The sequence below is a fragment of the Dipteris shenzhenensis genome, chromosome 1 (genome assembly GCF_047967505.1).
Source record: "Dipteris shenzhenensis isolate YYH24624 ecotype China chromosome 1, Dip_SZ_1.0, whole genome shotgun sequence".
In the NCBI taxonomy this organism is placed as follows: Eukaryota; Viridiplantae; Streptophyta; class Polypodiopsida; order Gleicheniales; family Dipteridaceae; genus Dipteris; species Dipteris shenzhenensis.
Window position 1 is genome coordinate 45,905,040 of NC_141596.1, and position 20,754 is coordinate 45,925,793.

At 46.0% G+C, this 20,754-nt stretch overlaps 1 protein-coding gene across 2 annotated transcripts in view; it reads right to left on the reverse strand.

The window, feature by feature from the left end:
* The window catches only part of LOC147905930 (uncharacterized), a 71,466-nt gene that overhangs the window by 50,031 nt on the left and 681 nt on the right, over positions 1-20,754 (reverse strand). Inside the window, exons 3-8 of one of the 2 annotated variants that reach the window (XM_087375685.1) lie at positions 19,606-19,713; positions 19,129-19,280; positions 18,924-18,985; positions 15,880-16,040; positions 14,696-15,241; positions 6,845-7,870 (exon numbers count right to left, since the gene is read on the reverse strand). In XM_087375685.1, the coding sequence (XP_087231811.1) occupies positions 6,845-7,870; positions 14,696-15,241; positions 15,880-16,040; positions 18,924-18,985; positions 19,129-19,280; positions 19,606-19,713 (2,055 nt within the window). The remainder of the gene's footprint in view (positions 1-6,844; positions 7,871-14,695; positions 15,242-15,879; positions 16,041-18,923; positions 18,986-19,128; positions 19,281-19,605; positions 19,714-20,754) is intronic. The other variant, XM_087375693.1, reaches the window with a different exon arrangement.

Below are 20,754 nucleotides of genomic sequence, written 5' to 3' on the forward strand. Positions count from 1 at the left end.
CCTCCCCCTCCCCCCCGCTGGCAGGACACCCAGAGTCTACATCACCACGGGAGCAGGCTTCCATGGCCGCTAGCCCCTCAGTGGCAGACTCTGACGGGTCTCAGCTTCAGGAGAGAGAGCTTCCTCGAGACTTTTACAGATCTGGCCCCTGGGACTACTTGGACGTGGCCGACCTTGGGACCTTCCCGGCTTATCTCGACATCAGTATCTTCCTGCTCCGCAAAGGGGCGGATGGGAAGATTGTCGCCTTGGCCCCTAGGGATGGCCCTAGCTTCGCCTTCACGTTCCTCAGCGATGGCACCGAGACCTGGACAGACGACTCGGTTTGGGAGGCGCTCAGAGAGCAGACACACGCCCAGATCTGTTCCTGGATAGGCCCGTCCGGTGGGCAGCTTCTCGAGACTCAGTGGTCCGAGGGCGATGTGCGCCTGCGGTGGCGTTGCGCTGCCAAATGCTTCCGACTGATTGTGATCCTCAGACCTACCCTGTCATGGCCTCTCCCCCAGGATGTCAGAGCTTGGTCCCATCAGAAACTCCGAACCTTCTATGGGATGACCACTTCAGAGATCTCGAGCTGGCTCGAGAAAGCATTTGTTCATGGCACCAAAGGCCTCTCGCCTTTGCTGAAGGTGTTGAAGGACGGGCAGGACGACCCCGTCTCCCCCTCCAAACCTTCTCATAAGCGGCAGCGCCTCCATTCCGACATGTCTGATTCTTCATCAACTTCGACCGCGAGCAGACAGTTGTTCGCAGCTCCCCATCCCTCTCCGTGAGCCTACACCTCGTATCCTGGAATGTGAACGGGTTTCACTCTTCTGGCACCCGTGGTCCCAGGAAGCTCATTTTGCGACAGGAACTTCAGCCTGCAGTGATTGGTCGTTTGGATGTACTTCTGCTCCAGGAGCACAAGCTCTCTGCGGCTCATTCCCGTAGCTCCGGGAAGGTTCTCCCTGGACGTTCCTACACTTACTGGGAGCCCTCGATCGGCGCACAGGGGAGGAGTGGGGGTGTTTGTACCTCCGTGTGCGAGCAGTTAGCCCAGGGAGTTTTCAGTCATGGCACGTTGATCCCAGGCCGAGCCCTTTGGGTAGGCCTGGATTTGGAGGGATCCAAAATTGGAATACTCAACATTTATGCTCCTACAGACCTCCGATGCAGAGCCACCTTCTGGAGGACACTTACAGGGATTCTTCCAGACATGGATTCCTGGATTGTTGGAGGTGACTTCAACAATCTGGAGACCTTGGAGGACCAGCAGGGCAGAGGTCCGGAGTTCACAGGTATGGCTCAGGCAGAGCAGTCAGCTTGGGACTCCTTCATCTTCGCGACAGGAGGTAGGGACAGTTGGAGAGACCCGTCCTTCCAGCGTTGGCACGGGAGCCTGGACTTCTCTTGGGGCTTCCGCAGGGAAGGAGGCAGACTCCTGGAGAGGCTTGATAGATTTTATGTCAGTGATTGGGCCATCAGTAGAGGCGGTCAGGCGGGTATAGTTCTAGGGACGACACTTTCCGACCATGCGCCGGTACTCCTCTCATTAGATTCGGCAGCCCAGACCCTTCCCCCCCGGTCATGCAAGATTCCCGACTCCATTTTCTCGAGGGAGGACGTGCGCAGCAGTATTTGCAGTCTTTGGGACAGAGACTGGGGGGAGTGCACGGATTTGGTGGACTCAGTTGCGCAGGCTCTGCAGGAGTCCAGCCAGATCTGCCAGCTAGCAGCCCTACAGGTTCGACAGGATTGGAGTAGAGAGAGAGCTCTTCGGAGGGACCTCGCCTCCATTCAGCGACTCCAGCAGGCTTCCCCGGGCTCGGAGGAGCTTCGGATCCAGGCCCTTCGAGCCAGAGCCCTCCTGGAGGAGACACTCCAGCGCCGCTCAGAGTTTTCCTATCACGCCTCTCTCTCCTTCTGGGCCCGGAAGGGTGACCGGATGTGCAGGGAGTTCTTCAGGACGCATGGCCAGAGAGCTGCAGGTGATCAGCTTCGGAGTCTCAGGACAGCGGATGGTCACATCGTTACGGATCCGGGGGAGGTCCTGGGGTTGGCCACTGACTTCTACAGGACCCTCTTCCAACAGGAGCCGCTTGCCCCCTCGTGCTAGTCGTGCCCGTGAGGAGGTGTGGAGGCACATTCCATCCCTGGTCCAACCTAGCATGCAGGCGACGTTGTTGGCGCCGTTTACCTCGGATGAGATGCTGGAGGCCTTGATGGCTATCGACGGACAGAAATGCCCAGGAGAGGATGGGCTACCCCGAGCATTCTTCACCTCCTTCTGGGACCAGATCCATCAGCCCCTCCTTGCAGCTCTGCAGGGGATTTTTAGCAACGGTCAGATGCCAGAGAGCCTCTCTTTGGGACTGATTTGCCTCATCCCGAAGGGAGGAGATAGACAGGAGATCCGCCAGTGGCGTCCGATCACTCTCCTTACCACCGCCTACAAAATCCTCGCCAAGATGATCAGTGCCAGAGTTCGGCCTCTACTCCCAGACCTCATTCATGACACTCAGACAGGCTTTGTCCAGGATCGCAGTATCCTGGATAATGTCTTCACCTTTTCAGAGGCGGCGGAGTGGGCTCAGCACAGTGGATCACACCTTGCCATTCTACTTCTCGACTTCGAGAAGGCCTACGATCGCGTGGACTGGTCCTTTTTGGAGGGGACTCTGGAGCGGCTAGGTTTCCCGGCAGGTTGGATTCAGGGTATCTCAGCTTTGTACAGGACAGCGTCTAGCAGGGTCATCATTGGAGGCAGGATGGGTGAGCGCTTTAGCTTGGAGAGATCAGTGCGTCAGGGCTGCCCCCTTGCTCCTTACCTGTTTCTTTTCTTCGCCGAGGCCATGACTTACTACCTTCGGGCGAGGTCTACCGGGATCAGGGGTGTTCGCCTTCCACTTCGGGAGGACACGGAGCTTCTGGACTCGGAGTACGCAGATGATACAGCCCTTTATGTCCAGGACGATGAGAGGATGCTAGAGAGGGTGCGGATGGCCCTGGAGGTCTTCTGCTCGGCCGCTGGTGCGAAAATCAACTGGAACAAGTCAGTTGGTTTTCTCACAGACCCTGGGGCGTGTTCTCAGTGGGGGCGATTTCTGGGTTTCAAGTGGATTCCACGGGGACAGACAGCTAGATACCTTGGCTTCCAGGTTGGCCTAAACATCACGCCAGCTCAGCAGTTTCTCCCGCTGCTAGACTCCATCTGACGGAAGCTGGCTTTCTGGAGCACTGCTAAGCTGTCTCTCGCAGGTCGTGCCCTGGTAGTTAACCAGGTCCTCCTAGCCACGGCTTGGTATGTGGCTTCCTGCTGGTGCTTCTCAAGATCCAGCGTGGCACAGCTCAGGAGGTTGGTTCGGAACTTCCTTTGGTCTGGGGAGGATGGTCTTAGAGATACCAGAGCCAGGGTTGCTTGGCAGACAGTCATTCTTCCGCAGGCTGAGAGTGGCCTGGGGGTTATCGATCCAGAGCTTCAGAGTCAGGCCTTGTTAGGCAAGCTTGTCATCCGCGGTTTGACCCCGGGGGGGCAGACGTGGAAGATGTTACTTCAGCAGGGAGTCGGCTCTTGTGTCCCGCGCCGAGGTGGAGAGTGGCTACCGTCCCTCAGGTGGATCTTCACTTCCGCCCCGCTCACTCAACCCCGTTCCCCACTCGTTCGTAGCCTCCTCATGGTTTGGAGGCGGCTCCGTCTCAGTCTCATTCAGTCCCAACCCAGCTGTCAGGAGGAGATCGATCGCCAACCGCTCGTCTAGAATGGTCAGGTCAGAGACGCCGAGGGCCTTCAGTTGGGGGAGAGATCACATATCAGGTGGGACGGCTAGATGAGGGGGCCAGCCCGGTCCCTTCGAGTTTGGAGGGATACGTACAGACATCTGGAGATGGCCGATCTTGCAGACGCAACTGGAGGTGCACGCGGAGTCCAGGCGAGACGCACGGAGATCGACGGTGCGATCCCAGCTGCTTGGTTGGTTCCACCTGAGCCTCAGGTCCTCATGCCTGGTGACACCCGCTGGCTGGGACAGTTCACCCCCCGTGGCATCCCACTGGTGGTCGCAGGACGTATGGATGACTCCTCTATCTCCTTCTTCGCGGTTTCAGGGGATGGACGACTCAGGAGAGAGGATGCGCTCATCGACCCCCTACTCCCGTGGCAGAGGGTTAGGGTCGTAGGCCTTTTGGGGAAGGTCTGGCGTACCGACCCTTGTATCGAGCAGGACCAGTTGCAGCTTTGGCGTCTTTGGCTCTGAGAGGGGCGGGCCTTGTCAGAGCTTGAGTGGGACCCAGGAGAGTGGTGGTGGCCAGAGATTGTGACAGGACAGGGGCTGACTTCCTTCTTCGCCTACAGCACGACTCTGGGCAGGCAAGTTCTCGGGAGGATGCAGAGCCACCCCCCCACCCAGCGACCCAGCTGGTACGCACGGGGTATTTCCAGGTTCTTTTTGCAGGCATTCTGGAAGGCCTTGTGGGAGAGCTGGCGGCCGCGGAAGATCTCATACTTCCTGTGGCTTCTTGCCCACAAAGGTCTTCCAGTGGGGAGCTGGTTGAGGCAGATAGGCCAGGACGGATGCTGTCAGATTTGCCATGCGGATGAGGAGTCACCAAAACACTGCCTGTGGAGCTGCACGCGCGCCCAGGAAGTGTGGAGGTGGACTTTCGGGCTTCTTACTCGCGCAGCACCAGAGCTAGGAGTGATCACTTGGGGCGCGTTCTGTTGGTGCAGCACCGCACCTGGTCTTCATCACTTATTCGAGGCATGCCAGCAGGACCACACTTTCCTTATCACACAGGGGACGTGGGGGCCGATCGAGGGTATCCCACAGCACCTAGCAGAGGCTGATACAGGAGTTCGGGAGAGGCAGCCAGTCTGGGAGATTATCAGCAGCATTACAGGATGGCACATCTGGACCTCGCGCTGCGCGCAGATCCTCGGTGGCACCACCTTATCGACTGCCCAGATCATGGCGGAGATTTGGAGTGAGATTATTCATACCCTCAGAGGCCAGTGGGATCAGATTCAGGGAGACTCCCGGGCTGGTCAAGAGAAGCGGAGACGCTTCCTCCGGGCTTGGGACACACAGGGCCTCTTCTTCGAGCAGACTACGTAGGGCCTTCGGTGGCACTACTCACCACCCCGATGGCTGTTCATTCACACTCAGCATATCCCTCCGTGAGAGTATGATTTATTATGCTACCTTTTAGGGCTGCGTCCGGTTTGTGAACGCAGCCCGTCAGCTATAAGCTGACCTCTTGTATCTTGTTCTCGAAGTAATATAATTAGCACTGTTTTTTCGGCAAAAAAAAAAAAAGGAATCCAATGTCCAAAAGCATCAGTGCGAAGTGAAGAAATTAAAAAGGAAAGCATGAGCGTCAATGGCTGATGCTTCTCTAGGAAAGTAAGCAAAAGGGTGGCCCCATGCATTTGGAGTGCAACAAAATAATCATGACGAAGAAGCCGAAGTGCCTTCCAATCAGTTTTAGTACGGCAAAGGCATTCCATAGCCTTGGAGGTAAATTTCTGAATATCTGAAGAAGACCAGGGGATAAGTGGCAAATGAAACTGCACATAAGCCATAATAATAGATCGCACAATTCGAAGAATGACATGCAAATTGTAATGGCCATGTAGACATTTTCCAATAATCAATCGTATGGAAAGGTTTTTGTAATACCCATAGTCTATCCTCTGGTAATGAAATTTGCCAACCAGTGGGGTATCCTAAATGTCACACAATCTGATCAAAGGGCAACATAAGAAACTTTGCATTCAGGAGAATGTACATTCATAGCTATTCCAGAGTAGGACAGCTACTACTCAAAGCTAAAAACAGTAGTAAAAAACATCCGAGTGGGCCTAGGGAAAGTCTCCAAGGGAATGAGCATCCTGTAGAACCGAAGAAGGGAAGCTTGAAAGTAGGGAAAAACATTCACAAAAGAGTGCTCATACAGTCAAATGGTACGAGCACAATACAATGACCAAAGAGTCCAATAGCAACACCAGGAGAAAATTTGATCATACTCCGGGATGGGAGCATGTTTGCCAAACAACCAAAACCGCTCTCGCCCCTCCACCACCACCACCACACACTCTCACACACACCATAAACATGTATGCACATGGGCACATGCAGACCTGTGGCATTCCCCCTACAAACCCAATAATTTGTAGCTATTATCCTGCACAATATGCACCTTTCACCATGCATATATTTGCAAGCAAGAAAGTTTTGAATCTTATACTCATCATTCTCCTGAACTAAGACAAGACCTCATCCCCTTTGATGGATCTGGGAGAGAGGCAAGAATCCACAATAGTACAGGACTAAAGCGTCAATACTTGATGTGATGGGGTTGGACAGCGTTTCTTCACTCATGACTGCATAAATACTTCTTGCCATTATCGGACACCCATAATTACTTGTACTTTAATTATCGGACACCCATGATTACTTGTACTTTAATTATCTAGCGGGCATGGTATTGGGATGTGCTGATTGAGTTGTCTGTTTCATCTTAGTTATTTGGAAAATGGGTTTATGCACTCCTCGGACACCCATGATTACTTGTACTTTAATTATCTAGCGGGCATGGTATTGGGATGTGCTAATTGAGTTGTCTGTTTCACCTTAGTTATTTGGAAAATGGGTTTATGCACTCCTCCACAGGAACGTTGTATTCTGCCTATAACAAATGGATCCTTGCTTAGAAACAAGCTACATGTTGAGCTTTGTCAATTTCGACAATATGCTATACATCAGGTCTACCACCTCAGTGAGTGCACATCTCAATTGCATATATTAAGTGATCCATTTTCTAAAATTAACTAAAAGCATATTTGAACAAATTGATCGGCATAAACCTTCTGAAGGTGTTCTTGATGGCGTTTGTGGAGTTCTTCCTCCAGAGATTCTGTCCTTGCTTCTATCTCCTTTAACTGCATCAACTTGAGTTCTGCAAGATTTCTCTTCTCAAGTAGCTTTTGGAGACTCTTTTTCATTTCAACTTCTTTCTTTTCAATGATTGCTTCCCGTATCTTGACATTGTCTTCCTTTGATTTCAAGTCCTCTGCCATCTTTTCTTGCTCTTTCTGGATTTTGGAGTGCAATGTGTGACACCGTTGTTGCTCACTCTTGACTTGGACTTCGAACCCCTTGAGAAATTCCTGCTGTTGTAAGAGCTCCTTTTCCTCTTCCTTGAGCCTAGTTTCCCATTCTTTCATTTTCTCCTCAGTAGCCTTCATGTATTCAGCTGCATCTTGACGTTCGATAGAGATACGTTCCCAGGCTTCATTCACATTTTTCTTGGATATTTCCAGCTCTGCTTTAGTCTCCTCAATGGATTTCTTTTCCATTTCCAAATTAGCCATAAGATCATCGACTTGAAGGCGTTCCTCGTCATTCTGCTTCTTGATGTTCTTTAGGAGCTTTTCCCTTGCATTGAGCTTTCGGGCGAGATTTTCAACTGCAAGAACCTTACCTTCTAAGTCTTTTTCAATATCTCTCAGAACCAATTCTTTTGCTGCAACCCTTTCTTCCTTCTCCATGGTTTCTTCTCTTTCCTTAGCTTCCACCATTCTCTGCTCCTGTATTTTTTCCCATTCCTCTGCCAACTCTTTCTTCTGCCTCTTACATACCAGAAGCTGTGATTCCAGATCTTTTTCTTTGGCCTCCATTTGCAGACTTTGATTCTGCAGCTCCAGTTTCTGTTTGCTCAACATATCTTTGTCATTTTGCAAATCCTGTGTTGTTGTCTTCAGCTGTATATCAAGGGCCCCAATCCGTTGACACTTCTCCTCAAGTGAAGACTCTTGCACAGAGAGGTCAGCAGCTTTCTTCCGAACCTCAGCTAAGGAAACAGCTGCTGCTTTTTCACTTTCTGCAACAGCCTAGAACAGAAAAATACTTAGACTCAGAGAAAGAGAGGTGAGACAAGGGGAGAAGCTTATTTCTTAGGCCACAGGAATGGAATGCAATCACTGTAAAACAATGCTGCATTCAACAGACTTTAGAACATACTTATTTCTTAAGTTCAGGATTAGAAGTATGCCCAAAAAAAAAAAAAAACTGCAAGCTTCATTATTAAGAGAACAATGCATTATTACAGGAGAAGGGAGTGCACAGCAGTGGAGGGTGGGAAAAGGGAAGGAGAGAGGAAGGCCGGGCCGGGGGGGGACAAATTCTCGCTGAAGAGAGCTTTCAAATATATTTTACCCGCCAAGCTCCGCTTTTCACACACCACAAAATAAAACAATATGAATCAAGCCTTTTACAAAGCTTCGACAGCCTGAGGGAGCTTGAGTTGGATGAGTCCTAGACTGTCCCTATGCTGTTCATTTTCTTTTTTAGTCATGTAGGATAACAACATAACTGCCTTCATTTTTAGCACACATACAGTGCCTACCACGGGTCTAATCTACATGACTGCTGTCATTTTTAGCACACAGGCAATGCCTCTCCATTGCCCAAAACTCAAACTGTAGGCCACAGCAACCTAAGGTCAACATAACTCCTAGGTCACACGTCTCAACAAAACCCAGTGAAGCAACTTACGAAGATGAAAGGTAAAATAGCCCTTAATAACTAGCAAAAAGCCAATTGGTGGGCATGTAACAGCAAATCATACCTCCCTGGTTGGGAAAGTCCTGACTACATGCAAGAAGAAACCTCACACGTATCTGTTTTGGATTCACCCTGATGGAGATCCAAACTACCCCACAAACTGTAGGAATATTACAATGGTATGTTTATTTAGGCTAGACTTAGCTTAATTGTTCTAGTCTTTGTTGTTTTTCAAATCTGGGGTTTCATATATGACCCAAGTGTTGTACTTTCATTGAGGAATTATACAGTGAGATTACCGTCTCATGTCTTGTGCCCACGTCGTGCCTCCCCACAGTTCCAAGATTTGGTTGCTGAGCATCTTTCTTTTGGAGTTCTCCCTACTTCCAGGCTCAACACCCTACAAAACGACCTGTTTGCAGCTGTTTTTTCAGCATTCATGGAGGATTCCATTCTGATTTCAAAGACAGCAAGTAGCCTCCTGTTTCCTCCCTGGGGACTGGCCACCCTAAAAAGGTGCCTATTTTGAGTGTCTCACGGATCCAGAGTGAGAGCTTGGAGCAGCAACAGCTCTCCGTCACACCCGCTGCCCCGGCAGCCTCCCCTGCCTGCGTGCTCCCTCCCATGCCTTGCTTCCCCCCGCTCTCCATTCCCCACCTCTACCCCTCACTCCCATCTCCCTGCTGCCCACTACCCCCTGCCCCACCTGCGTTGCCCTCTACTCCCCATGGCCCTCACCGGACTCCTCCCCCCTCATTCCTCTGCCTACTCCTATCTCCCTCTCCTTACCCACTTCCCTTCCCCCTCTCTCAGCCCCTCCATGCCTTCTCTCCTCTCCTCTCACACATCCCCTCCTGTCTCAGCCCCCCCTATGTCACCCCTTCCATTCCCTCAGCCCCTTCCCATTTACTCTTGGCAACGACACAGCTTATCATTGTTTGAATCAGCCTTCCACTCCCGATCGACAAATGGCCTCCCATTTAGTCAATCCTTGCCCATTTCCACCAGCCACAAGAATGTGTAATTTTCTCAAAAGACAAGTTGTAGCTTCAAAAGGATGTGGAGTTTGAGAGCCCCACCCTCTTTGCATGCATTCATGGATCCCACCCTTCCAGATCACACGCTAAGGGTTGGATGCTTGCTAGGTTACGTTCTGGCTTCAGCCCACGCCTCTCTGATATTCGATTACTAGGACGAGGTTTCTCTCAAGTGGCCTTTGGCTCCCTTGGAGCCGCGAGCACAATGCTCAAGGCTAGCACCTTAGTGCTTGGTCCAAAAAGATCGTGAATGAAGGTCGCTAAATGTCTCTAATATGGATGGAGCAAGAGGTTGGATATGGGTCCAAATCCATCTCTGACGATAGCAATGGTGACGACCTCGGATCTCATAGTACACAGCACATCTGAAAACGAATTGCTCCTCTGACTCAATCTCCTATAGATCACATAGAGTACAGGTGTGGCTCTCTTTGAGCATGTCCTCACCGCGTCCAGCCTGAATATGTAGTCGGTGTAAAGAAACATAAAATAGCATGATCGATGTCCTGAAGGAGTGGGGGAGTTGAATCCATGTGTAGCCTAGTGGGTTGATGAAGCCCTCCTCTGATATCTATAAGCAATGATCTCTTTAAAAGCTGAGCTTCACAAGGCGCTCCCGAGGTGCTAACTAAGTATGTATGTAGCTGTACAAGATCCTCCCAATTGACCTAGTTAGCCTCGTGATAAGTGAGTGGAATAGAGAGGCCCTCAATGCTATACTGACAAGGAGATAGTTTGTCCTCTCAAACCATCTGCATATGCTGCAATATCAACTCCTCGGCTACTAATCTCATGGATACGGATAAGGCTAGCCATGTAACTTGCATTGGCCTAAGGTCGAAGAACCAAAACCTCCAACTTGATGGGTATAAGTGATCACCTAGAATGCTGCATCAAGCTAGAGTGGAGGTACCCTGAACTCAACCAAGATGATCTGGTGTAGCAACGATGGTTTATTGTTCATCATCCATGCCAATAAGAGAAATTGAAGCCTCTCCATCCACATCCAGTCCACCTTTGATTGATCAGGACCCAAGCACTACATATATACCAGCTAGGCAGACCAAAGAATCAAAGAGAAAAAACTTGGTCCAACGATCCTAAAAGTGAAAGTGAAAGCAAAAGCATTGTTGCTCAAGCCTAGTGAGCATGGCATACCCTCTGCCCAGTCAAGCCTCCATCATTGGTCTCGTCGTGAAGATCTAGCAAGGGAAAAGTTCTCCCAGATATTGTAGGATGCAACGATCTCCGCAGTAACCCGTCAAAAAAGGATTGCTCTAGATATATCAAGATTGATCTTCAAATTATATGTCTCACAGAAGGCATATAGTGCATCTTGGTGTCACTGGTGAAGGCCCTTAGCTAAAGAGGAGAGTAAGACAACATTATATGCATAGAGGAGGATCTAGATCAAAGAGTTGGCAAGAGATAGGCCTACCTCACCTAGGGCCTTGATGAAGGTCTCAAGCTCATAGATATAGAGGCCCAATAGAGTTGGTGATAATGGACAACCTTGTTTGATCCCAATAGTGCTCCTGATCTCCTTTGTCCCCCTTGAGAGAAAAAAAAGAAGTCGAGCAATAAGAGAAAAATCTTAACTTCAGGGAAAGGAAAAAAGGTTAGCAAGGCATAACCATGGAGGGGAAGGGCGGTGGCAATTGGAGGACAACGAATGAGAGTGAAATGTATACATGGGAAGGGAAGGAAAATATAGCCATAGAGAGGGAATGGGAATGTCATGGAGCGCGATGAGGAAAAAGGATAGACTCCAAGAGGGAAGGGAAAGAGCCTTCATGGAGGCATATACATTAGAGGAGATATAAACAATAGAAGATGTGTGCAATCGAAGTTCCATATCTTGCTCGCATATCCGACATACAACTCTTTCCTCACTAATTGGCATTCGACATGCAGAAGGTGGGAGAGGGTATCTTCCATGTGAGTATCACTCAATGGGGTGTAACAACCCTTAAGCCTTATTTTTCATATAAATCAAGATCCAATCTCCACATTCAAGACTAGATGACTGACCTCCTTGGACCCTAAGAAAGCATATAGGAGGACAAGTGGACAATTGGCACAAACATGCTTGCCACCTCATCCTACTCTTTCCTTATAATGATCTATATTGCATGGACTATGCCATTCATCCACATAGAAAGGTTGGCATAAGAGAGAGCTTGCCACCTCAACGACGGGTCTGTAGCCCTCCTATTCTAAATTATTCATGCCACATCATATTACACACATTGCATAACACATGTTCTTTTAACCATTCATAGTGGTAAAGTTGTGATTCAATAAGTTCAACTAGAACTTACATCAATTACTAGGTTATTATCATCATCTTGTTCTCTCTTGAGACTAATAACATGAAAAACTGAATACACTCTACATACTTCTAGTAGAGTAAATTCTTCCTTTTTTCTTAAGTACTCGGTATTGTCCATAATACCTAGGACATAACTTTGGGCATTTACTAGTTCTAGGGTTTTTGCATTTGATCATGATTCCGAAAAATCTCTAGTTGCCAGAACCTCTCTTTTCGAGTACCAGTGCCCCATGGATTGCTTGAACCTTTCTTTTTTCGAGCACCATTGCCAATAGTGGAATGTTTGAAGGATATAATAACTTACCCACCAGTAGGCATTCAGCTTTATCGGACTAGCATTTTAGGCACTTTATTATATAACTTTGGACCTGCCTACTCATTGTAGTCGATTTTAACTGTCTTTTCAAAAGTGCATGAGTCTTTTAAATCCCCGAAAGTCCAACAGTTGAAAAATTAGGACATACATAATGAATTTGGCGCCTAATTATTAATATCTGCAACAGATACTCTACCCTTGGAGAGCAAATAATCGTCTTTTGTACTATAGGTCTTTCATTTAAGCCTTTCTTCACCAACCCTTGGTATGTCACCATGGCCATGTGCTCCTTAGGGAAGCCTCTTGCTTGATTAGATCATGTCTTTAATTGCTTCCCATATTTTGCAATACAAAGCATCATGATCACGTTTTCCTTTTAAGAACTCATTTTGGAATCACATCTCTTGAGCTTTGCTCAAGGAGTTTCTTCCATACTTAATAGAAGTCCTTTATTTACAAAAAAAAAAACCGTTTTGGAATTGAGTGAAAGTCGATTCATTAACCATTTGGCATTTGGCTGATGAAATTGCTACAAATTTAAATTTCTATTTACAATACCTTTACTGGAAATTGAATTCCTGGATTACATCAACCCATTGAGGTTTCATTTTCTTAAACTCTAGCTGGTTACAAATCCATTTGGTACGTCCTAATCAAACTGGAGTTTGAATCTGGCACCATATCTCATATGTTGAGTAATATTTTTGCACACAATCTAGCAATTTACTCTCAAAAGTAATTGAGCAATCAGCACCTGTCTCAACCATCAAAGGTTTATTGGGCTCCATTACTTTCAAGGTAGGAGCTGCAGCTCTAGCATGACCTGAGGACTCTCTTCAATTCCCACCTAGCCCTAGATCCTCTCCCTCTTACCATGATCCATAATGTAAATGACCATTGCTTTGCCCCAGCACCTAGCATCTTGGCTACCATTTGTCCAATGGATCTAGCTTCATTTCCAACGAGATTCAAAGGTAGCATAGGTTAGCTGAGATCCCATTCACAAACTAGGAAATCAACACTTCCTCTTCACAATGAGTGCAGTTGGTATAGACACGCAATTTTCTCCACAACACATGTCTTTGTTCTTGCTTTGATTCTTGTGTTGCAACTATGTTGTTATATCATTTTTTTGCCAACAGTAAGGCTGCTATGATTATATACCTAGATGAGTCCAGGCACATGCCTAAACTCATCCTCTAAAAACACAACATAGTGCAGTTTCAATCTTAATAATAGTCACTCATAAGATTGAAAACCATAAACTCCATCACGCATAGCAGGGACTAGCTACTATAACATCCCCACTGACGTCATCAGCACCCAACAGTGTGTGTAGACCATAGTATAAACATATGCTCTCACACATACAAATCCACACACGCACACATACTTGAGCATCCATTTATACAAAGTCTTTGTACTGAGTTTCTGTCGCCACTCCGGAGGTGAAGGGTAGACTCGGCCATGACGAAGGCTGCTATGATTATGCATACTCTTTCAACTAAGACAAGGTTTTTTTTTTTGCACATAAACAAAAGGAAAAGAAAAGCCATATTTCTTTTGGCATCCTTGTCAGAACATGAAGTCAAGTTAGGAGTTCCAGTAGAGTCTTATGTGTGAGTGCCACGTGTCATATTTTGGGAGCCATCCCATATACATTTGTGCACTCTAGTGTGTGTGCCTATCCTATAAAGGCTTGTACTTGTAACTTGTCAAATCATTCAATCTATCAAGCCTACAAGCACTTTGGTCTACATGTGAGTACTTTCTTTTGGTTCATGCTCTTTTCATTATGTCTTTCATACTTTCTAGTTGTTTCCTTTGCTTCCGTCCTCCGTAGCTCTCTTCACTTCCTACCCTACCTCTGAAGGAACACAGTGGTAGGAAGAGAAGCAAGCTAACACTAGGAACGAAAATGAAAGATAGCAAACATAATGAAATGGAAAGGAAATGAAAGCAATGAACAAGTACTCACATGTAGACCTAAGTAGCTTGTACTTGAATGAGTTAAGTGATTTGACAAGTGACAAGTACAATGCCTTTATAGGATAGGGGCACACACACAAAGTACCAAATGTATATGGGATAACTCCCAATATGACACGTGGCACTCCTAGACACCTAGTACTATAATACTCACACTAGGACTCACTAGAACACACCAAAACTGACTCAACTTGACTCCATTTCCTAACAACCTCCTCTCCCTACTCCACTATGTTCCTTCAATCCTAATCTTCACCTCCAACATTTTGATAAAAACTTGAATTGTCAAACTTTAAAAAAGATCTGTCGGAATGAAACATTCAAACAAGCATTTGTGGAGAAAACTGTAGATGAGTTTTATCTAAAGAACTCCCGAATTTAAAGAAGCCACAAATGCAAAATGGACATTGTCAAAGCACAGTGTCTACATATCCTTTTCTTTTGCAGCTCAATAATTTGCTAACGTAGCTGAGGTTACCTTCCTGCAATCCTGTATATGTGTTGCCCAGACTGCAAGGCTTTCTCTTTCCATTGCTAAGGTCTTCTTCTCTTCATTCAGAGTCTTCAGAAGAAGGGCCATATGTTCACTCTGGTTAGCAGAGGACGCTTTTTCTTCAATTATATCTTGTTCCATTTTCTGCAGCTTTATGGCTTCCGTCTCCAAAGATAAAGCCCACTCTTTTAAAAAGGTTTCTCGAGCAAGAAATGAGACCAAGCGCTGACAAATAGCACTCACAATGATACACCATTTTTCTGCATCAACTCCAACTACCAAATGTGAGAGGCTGTTAATGTCTGCAACCTCCAAAGAATTGAACTGGGATTTGTGCTCACAAGTAGAGAAGTGTTCTTTTACTTCTGCAACTGTTTGGGTAGGATGATCTGAGTCAATCCAAGCCTCCTGCAAAGTTTTCGCCCTCTGCTCCAACTGGGACAAAATATCCTTTAAGGCGGCACAGAATTTACTCAGAACAATTTTTCCGGTCTCCACAGCCTTCAACTTAGAGTCCAAATTTCCTTTTTCCTGCATATCAGTTCCAAACTATTAAAAAATGCCCCCCTCCCCCACACACATGCTCTCTGGAAAATTTAGAAACAGGAACTTTACTTTAGTTCCCTTTTGATCGTGCTGAGATCCATGCCAATGAACCAATATTTCACTTTTTAATCTCTATCTAATATAGATAAATTATTATTCAATGTCCTTTCAGATGGATATCAGTTTTACCAAGCATGCTCACATGGCCATTTATTTCCTTCACAATGTATGTTTCCTCATTTTTTGTTTTTTAATTGACAATTGTCCTTTGATTCTCAATGAATATCCTCCAAATTGTCCTTTTAAACTCAACATCCATTTGTTTCACCATATCTCCCAAGGGACGAGTAAGCATGTTGAATGGGAAGAGTCAAATTCAACAGTCTAGGCGGATCTCGGTAGCAAAAGTGAGAATATTTCCTTTGATTTTTATCATAAGATCGCCTTACCAAAGAGAAGTCATAAAAAATTTAGAAGTAAACAGATAGGAGAGGACATGGATATTATATTTTTGAAGCATCTCTCAGAATATATCACCCGTAGGAATATATCAAGTTTCAACAAGAAGTTGTCTTTACAATACCAAGAATGAGATTCATTAAAATGACCGAAGTACACAAGACCTGTTCTAGTTGCTCCATTGCCTTCTCCCGTTTACACAATTCTTGCTCATATTGCAGCAGGGAATTTTGAGCATCTGAAAGCTTTCTTTGTTCCTCGAGGAGCCTATTCTCAGCAATTCTTAGTTGTTCCTCTCTCTCTGGCAAGGTTGATCCTACATTCCCCTGATGACCAATAGAATTATTATCAATCTCATGTGAACAGGTATGTTATTAGTTTAGATTGCATTCCACTACATTGTATAAGCTTTTGTAATGTTAAAAGAGATTTTGTCCAACCTTATTTACTGAACACCAATGCAAAACACAGGCAGCAAGAAAATTGTGGTAAAGAAGGGGGAAAAAACACACACACACACACACACACAGCAGGGCTGGTGGGAGACTAAAGTTTTAACTATAAATATCAGGATAATACAAGCAATAATAGTATCACATCTTAGACAAACGATATAGAGATTACTTTTGTTTCTTTGTAAAGTACACTCAAGTAGTTATAAAAGTAGCAAAGCATGTCCAATCACATAATCAGCATACTCATTTGAGATCATAGAGAAACAAGTCCAGACCATGAAAGACCTCCTTGCTGCAGTGGTGTGTGAACCCACCACTGATAAGATTGTAGGATCGTCTCACACTTTTCCAAGTTCGCTCCACTAAGCATTGCCCCTTTGACAATGCTCACATTTCCCAATAGTAAAATGCGATGTTCAATTTAGCTCATTTTGTTTCCCTTATAGCCTGCACGTGAAGATAATAATGGAGATGCAGATAGGTTTCATTTTGGAGACTCTCATTCTGGAAGGTACATGAGGTAAGGACCATGTAACGAAAGAAGGGGATGCTCTTCTCTCAGTGCCCTTCATCAATCCACTCCCACTCTCCAGGGTCCCACTGCAAACATCTGATAGGGACACCTCCATAGAGCCAAAGTCTCCATGAACCCAGAGCTAGAAGAAAAGGATTGAGATCTAGGTACCACTGTGAATATGTGCCCTACTTCATAAAAAACCTGAAACCCTGACCGGCTGGAAGGGAAACCCCTGAAGGATATCATCAGAAGACATATGTAGCCTCCCTTCAGACTGAACATCAAAAACCAGGGCATCCTCATGTGCATCCCACAAAGAAATAACCTGAATAGGAGTGAAAGCACCCAACCAAGTGGAATCCGTAAGGGGCATATCATGTATCCACCCACTCCACTAGAATGGTAGCATCAATCTGTTGAATCCTCCCTGCACACCCTCGGACATGACCAACTGATAAAACTCTCCGATTCTCTGGAAGCTTCCTGAAAGCTTTCCAAGATCCCACACTGGATGCAGGGCCTCTCTCCCATCTGGATAGTGTGAAGTGCCTAGTGGTCTGCCATGCTCATCAAGTTTGCTTTCATTCCACATAATGGGCTGCCTATCAATTTCTTTGTGAGAGGAGGGTGGCACTCTCCAAAGTGTATTTCTGAAGCTCTCCCAAGCTTTCAGAATGGCAGCCATAAGAGGAGAGGAGGGAGGTCTGAGCGGGGCTGAAGTAAAAATCCATCTACTGCTGTCCATCCACTCTCCTCCCGAGGTGGGAGTACATGTCTATGCTGCGAATGAAAAAACCCGCATGGTGGTTGTGTTTTATTCATCTACACTTTTGAGTCAAAAAGTATATTCAAGTAAAACAAATTCCAGATGTGAGCAATTCTTTCATTCATTTCAAGGATTTCGAATCTATTTCTCATGCATGGGCTAGATGTGATTCTAAGAAACTATCACAAAGCCTTGATACCTGATATAGCTCATGGACAAGATAGTAATTTATATTGTGTTGTGTGGTATGACATATAGTTATGTGTTTATGCTCAAATGGAATCTATGGTAGGGGTGATGTGCTTTTTGTGGAAAAATTGGATCTGGAGTATCCTAATCCATCTCCATCAAAGAATCTCCTACCTAGATTTATGAGCACATAAATCCTCTTTGGAGAGTGAAAGGATTACACTTCAAGTAAACTGGCTGAACCACAGATCAGCCATATGCCAGGCAATCCTGATCTGTTCAACATATTTGAGCCAATCACAAAATGCTCAGCCGGATCTGGTCGGACTTGGCGGCATGCAGGTCATGCATGTGGCAAGGGGCAATTCTGCTCAGCTCCAGGTTGTCTAGGGCTCCTGTGGAGGGCCACCTCCACCCTACATTAAGGAGTTTCATCCCCTCTCCTTATTCCCTCCCCAATGCTTGGAGAAGTTGTGTGCATCAATAATTGCTAGTCTGGAAAAAATGGCTTCGAGGAACATATCAACACTTGTACCTTGTATTCAACCTGCTGTGGAGCAGCATCTAGCAAAGGGGAGATCTCATCTTGTTTTGCAAAGTAAACTAGCCTTGTGTTCTGCTTTATAAATATGTGCATGGTGATTCCCTCATAGTTCAACATAACAAGCATGTTGCCCTGAAAAATCAGACTTGCCATCTCATTGTGTACCCTTTTCGAGATAGCCCCAAACGTCATAGCCAAGACAGTCAATAGCTATGCTTCAGGAGTGCTTTCTTACATGCATGGAGTCTCGATGGGCAATTCAGCTCAATCTGCCATAGGATTTTCACTTAGGGGCACGTCAGCTTAGGGACCACCTCATGAATTAGGTATGTCTCGCATTGAGAATACAAAGATGTAGGGAAAGCGGTTATCTGTCATGCCACAGGACAATCCAATTCCTTTTTGGCAAACAGTTTCCAAAAGCATCGTAATGCACAGGATACAATTATTTTAGGCACACAAGAACCAATAGAATTGAAATGCACGAGATGAAATTTTTGTGCGAATAGGTGAAATGGACCCAAAAGGGACAAGTGCTTTGTAAGGACAGGTGCTTTGATACATTCAATGACATGATAACATTTTGATGACTTCAAGAAGATGGGTAGCTATCTTTGTAGGCATTGCATATCCATGACGCACAGAGACAGTAAACAAATAGCCTGCCATATGAGACACGATATCATTAACCAAGCACAAGAATAACCACAGGCTTTTGCATTGGAGGAAATAACTTTCCTGCTCTTTGAAATCTTTGGGCAGGGAGCGGATATCAGACAGCATTCTGCAGAACTCATTCCTGCAGGTAACCAAACTTATAGGAAGTCATCTGTGCTCATTGTAGGGTAACTTAGATAACCCACAGAGAGACTAAATGGGAATCTTGTAAGCCCCTGAAACCTTGAAAACAAACTTCATCAGTAGTGCCTTTTATAATAGTACCTTGATTTTACTATAGATCTATCTGCCTCCAGCTCAGCCTCATCAGAGGAACCAGGAGTCCCTGGTAGGGATGATTTTGACTCAAGAGGTGATTCAAATTCACAAGGTTGCACCTCTTTCAGAAGTTCTGATTGCTCTTCTCCTGATGCTACCTGCAAACAAAGTATTTCATTTTCATCAGTCTATAATACAATGCTCAGTGGACATGACTGGACAAATGTGAAAATTTTGCACCTATATAATGTAAAATTTGTGCATCTGTATCACTATTTACGAAACCGTGTGAGGTTCAACGGCAAAAGCCACAGTAGCACCAAGCAAGGCAAGATTGTATAAGTGAAACTATATATGAGTTTCAACTTGAACTGCAAACCATTTCCATACACATCCATGATCCAGTGCACAACTGATGTCTTATACTATCAATAAAATTCAAGTATACACAGCATAGTGATTGCACTACAAATGAAGAACTACATGATGAGCTTGAGCGAAGCCAAGATAAGAAATGGGTCCTCCAGCATTGCTATGTAATGCCTCCTTATCCGACTCCCAAAATGCAACCCGCTTTTGAAATCTCAGCCACTGCAATATTTAAAAGGAAAACTCTCAATCAGTGTCTACTGGTGAAATTCCAACAGGAAAATTAGTTATAAGTTGGAACATCAAGGATTTCATTAGGATAATTTTCATTAAATCACTGTAATGTACTCATACATGTTCGGTCAAGATAGCTTTCAGTCAAAAAACTAAATACTAAGTCATCACTCAGTGAGCGTGGAGAAGTCAACAACTGTAGGATACATATGGAGTTGAATAAAGTCTGCTTGTTGTACCAAACACGCGTAGCGATAGACACTGAAGAAGTCTCAGACTCTCTCGCACACTCAACACAAGAATACTAGATGATGCAGCGTAAATGTAAATTGCAGAATCGATAGAGACAGAAAAGAACTCAGTAAATATCGTCCACAATGGTGGAAAATATCAGCCCAAGGTAACACGCTCGAACATTTGCAGCCAAAATCTGAAGAGTAAACTGAGATCTACAGGAAGGTACAGGCCTTCTTCTCACGCTCCTCGCATGCTTGCTGTTGAGGGCTTCAGTTGGGCATCTAAGGAAGGCGAATCACCTCCCTGTATATTCTACGAAGGGCATGGAGTGCTGCATGGTGCCCTGAGGCACATGCATCAGCGCCTCATCACCTCCCTGTATATTCTACGAAGGGCATGGAGTGCTGCATGGTGCTCTGAGGCACATGCATCAGCGCCTCATCTAAATACAAGATGGATCTAGCCCGGGCATCCTCCTCATAGGGGGGCTGACATGTGAGGCGTTGACCTTTGATCTCAGACAAAGGTAACTCCCAGGTCAATTACCATCCCGCCAACTGCATAATGGTGGATTATGTGATCGACATAAACACAAACTTTGGTAGATGCCCATAATCTCATAGCTATGGGCTTCAGAACACAGGGCATTCGGCATCACGTTGCAGCGAAGCAAACATTACCGCCAATGATGACGTTAGGAAAAACGTTTGGTACATATAAATTGTTTCAGACGTATGTAAAGGCATGTCTTTTCCAGACAATGTTACGACACAGCTGTAGCGAGCCAAGTAT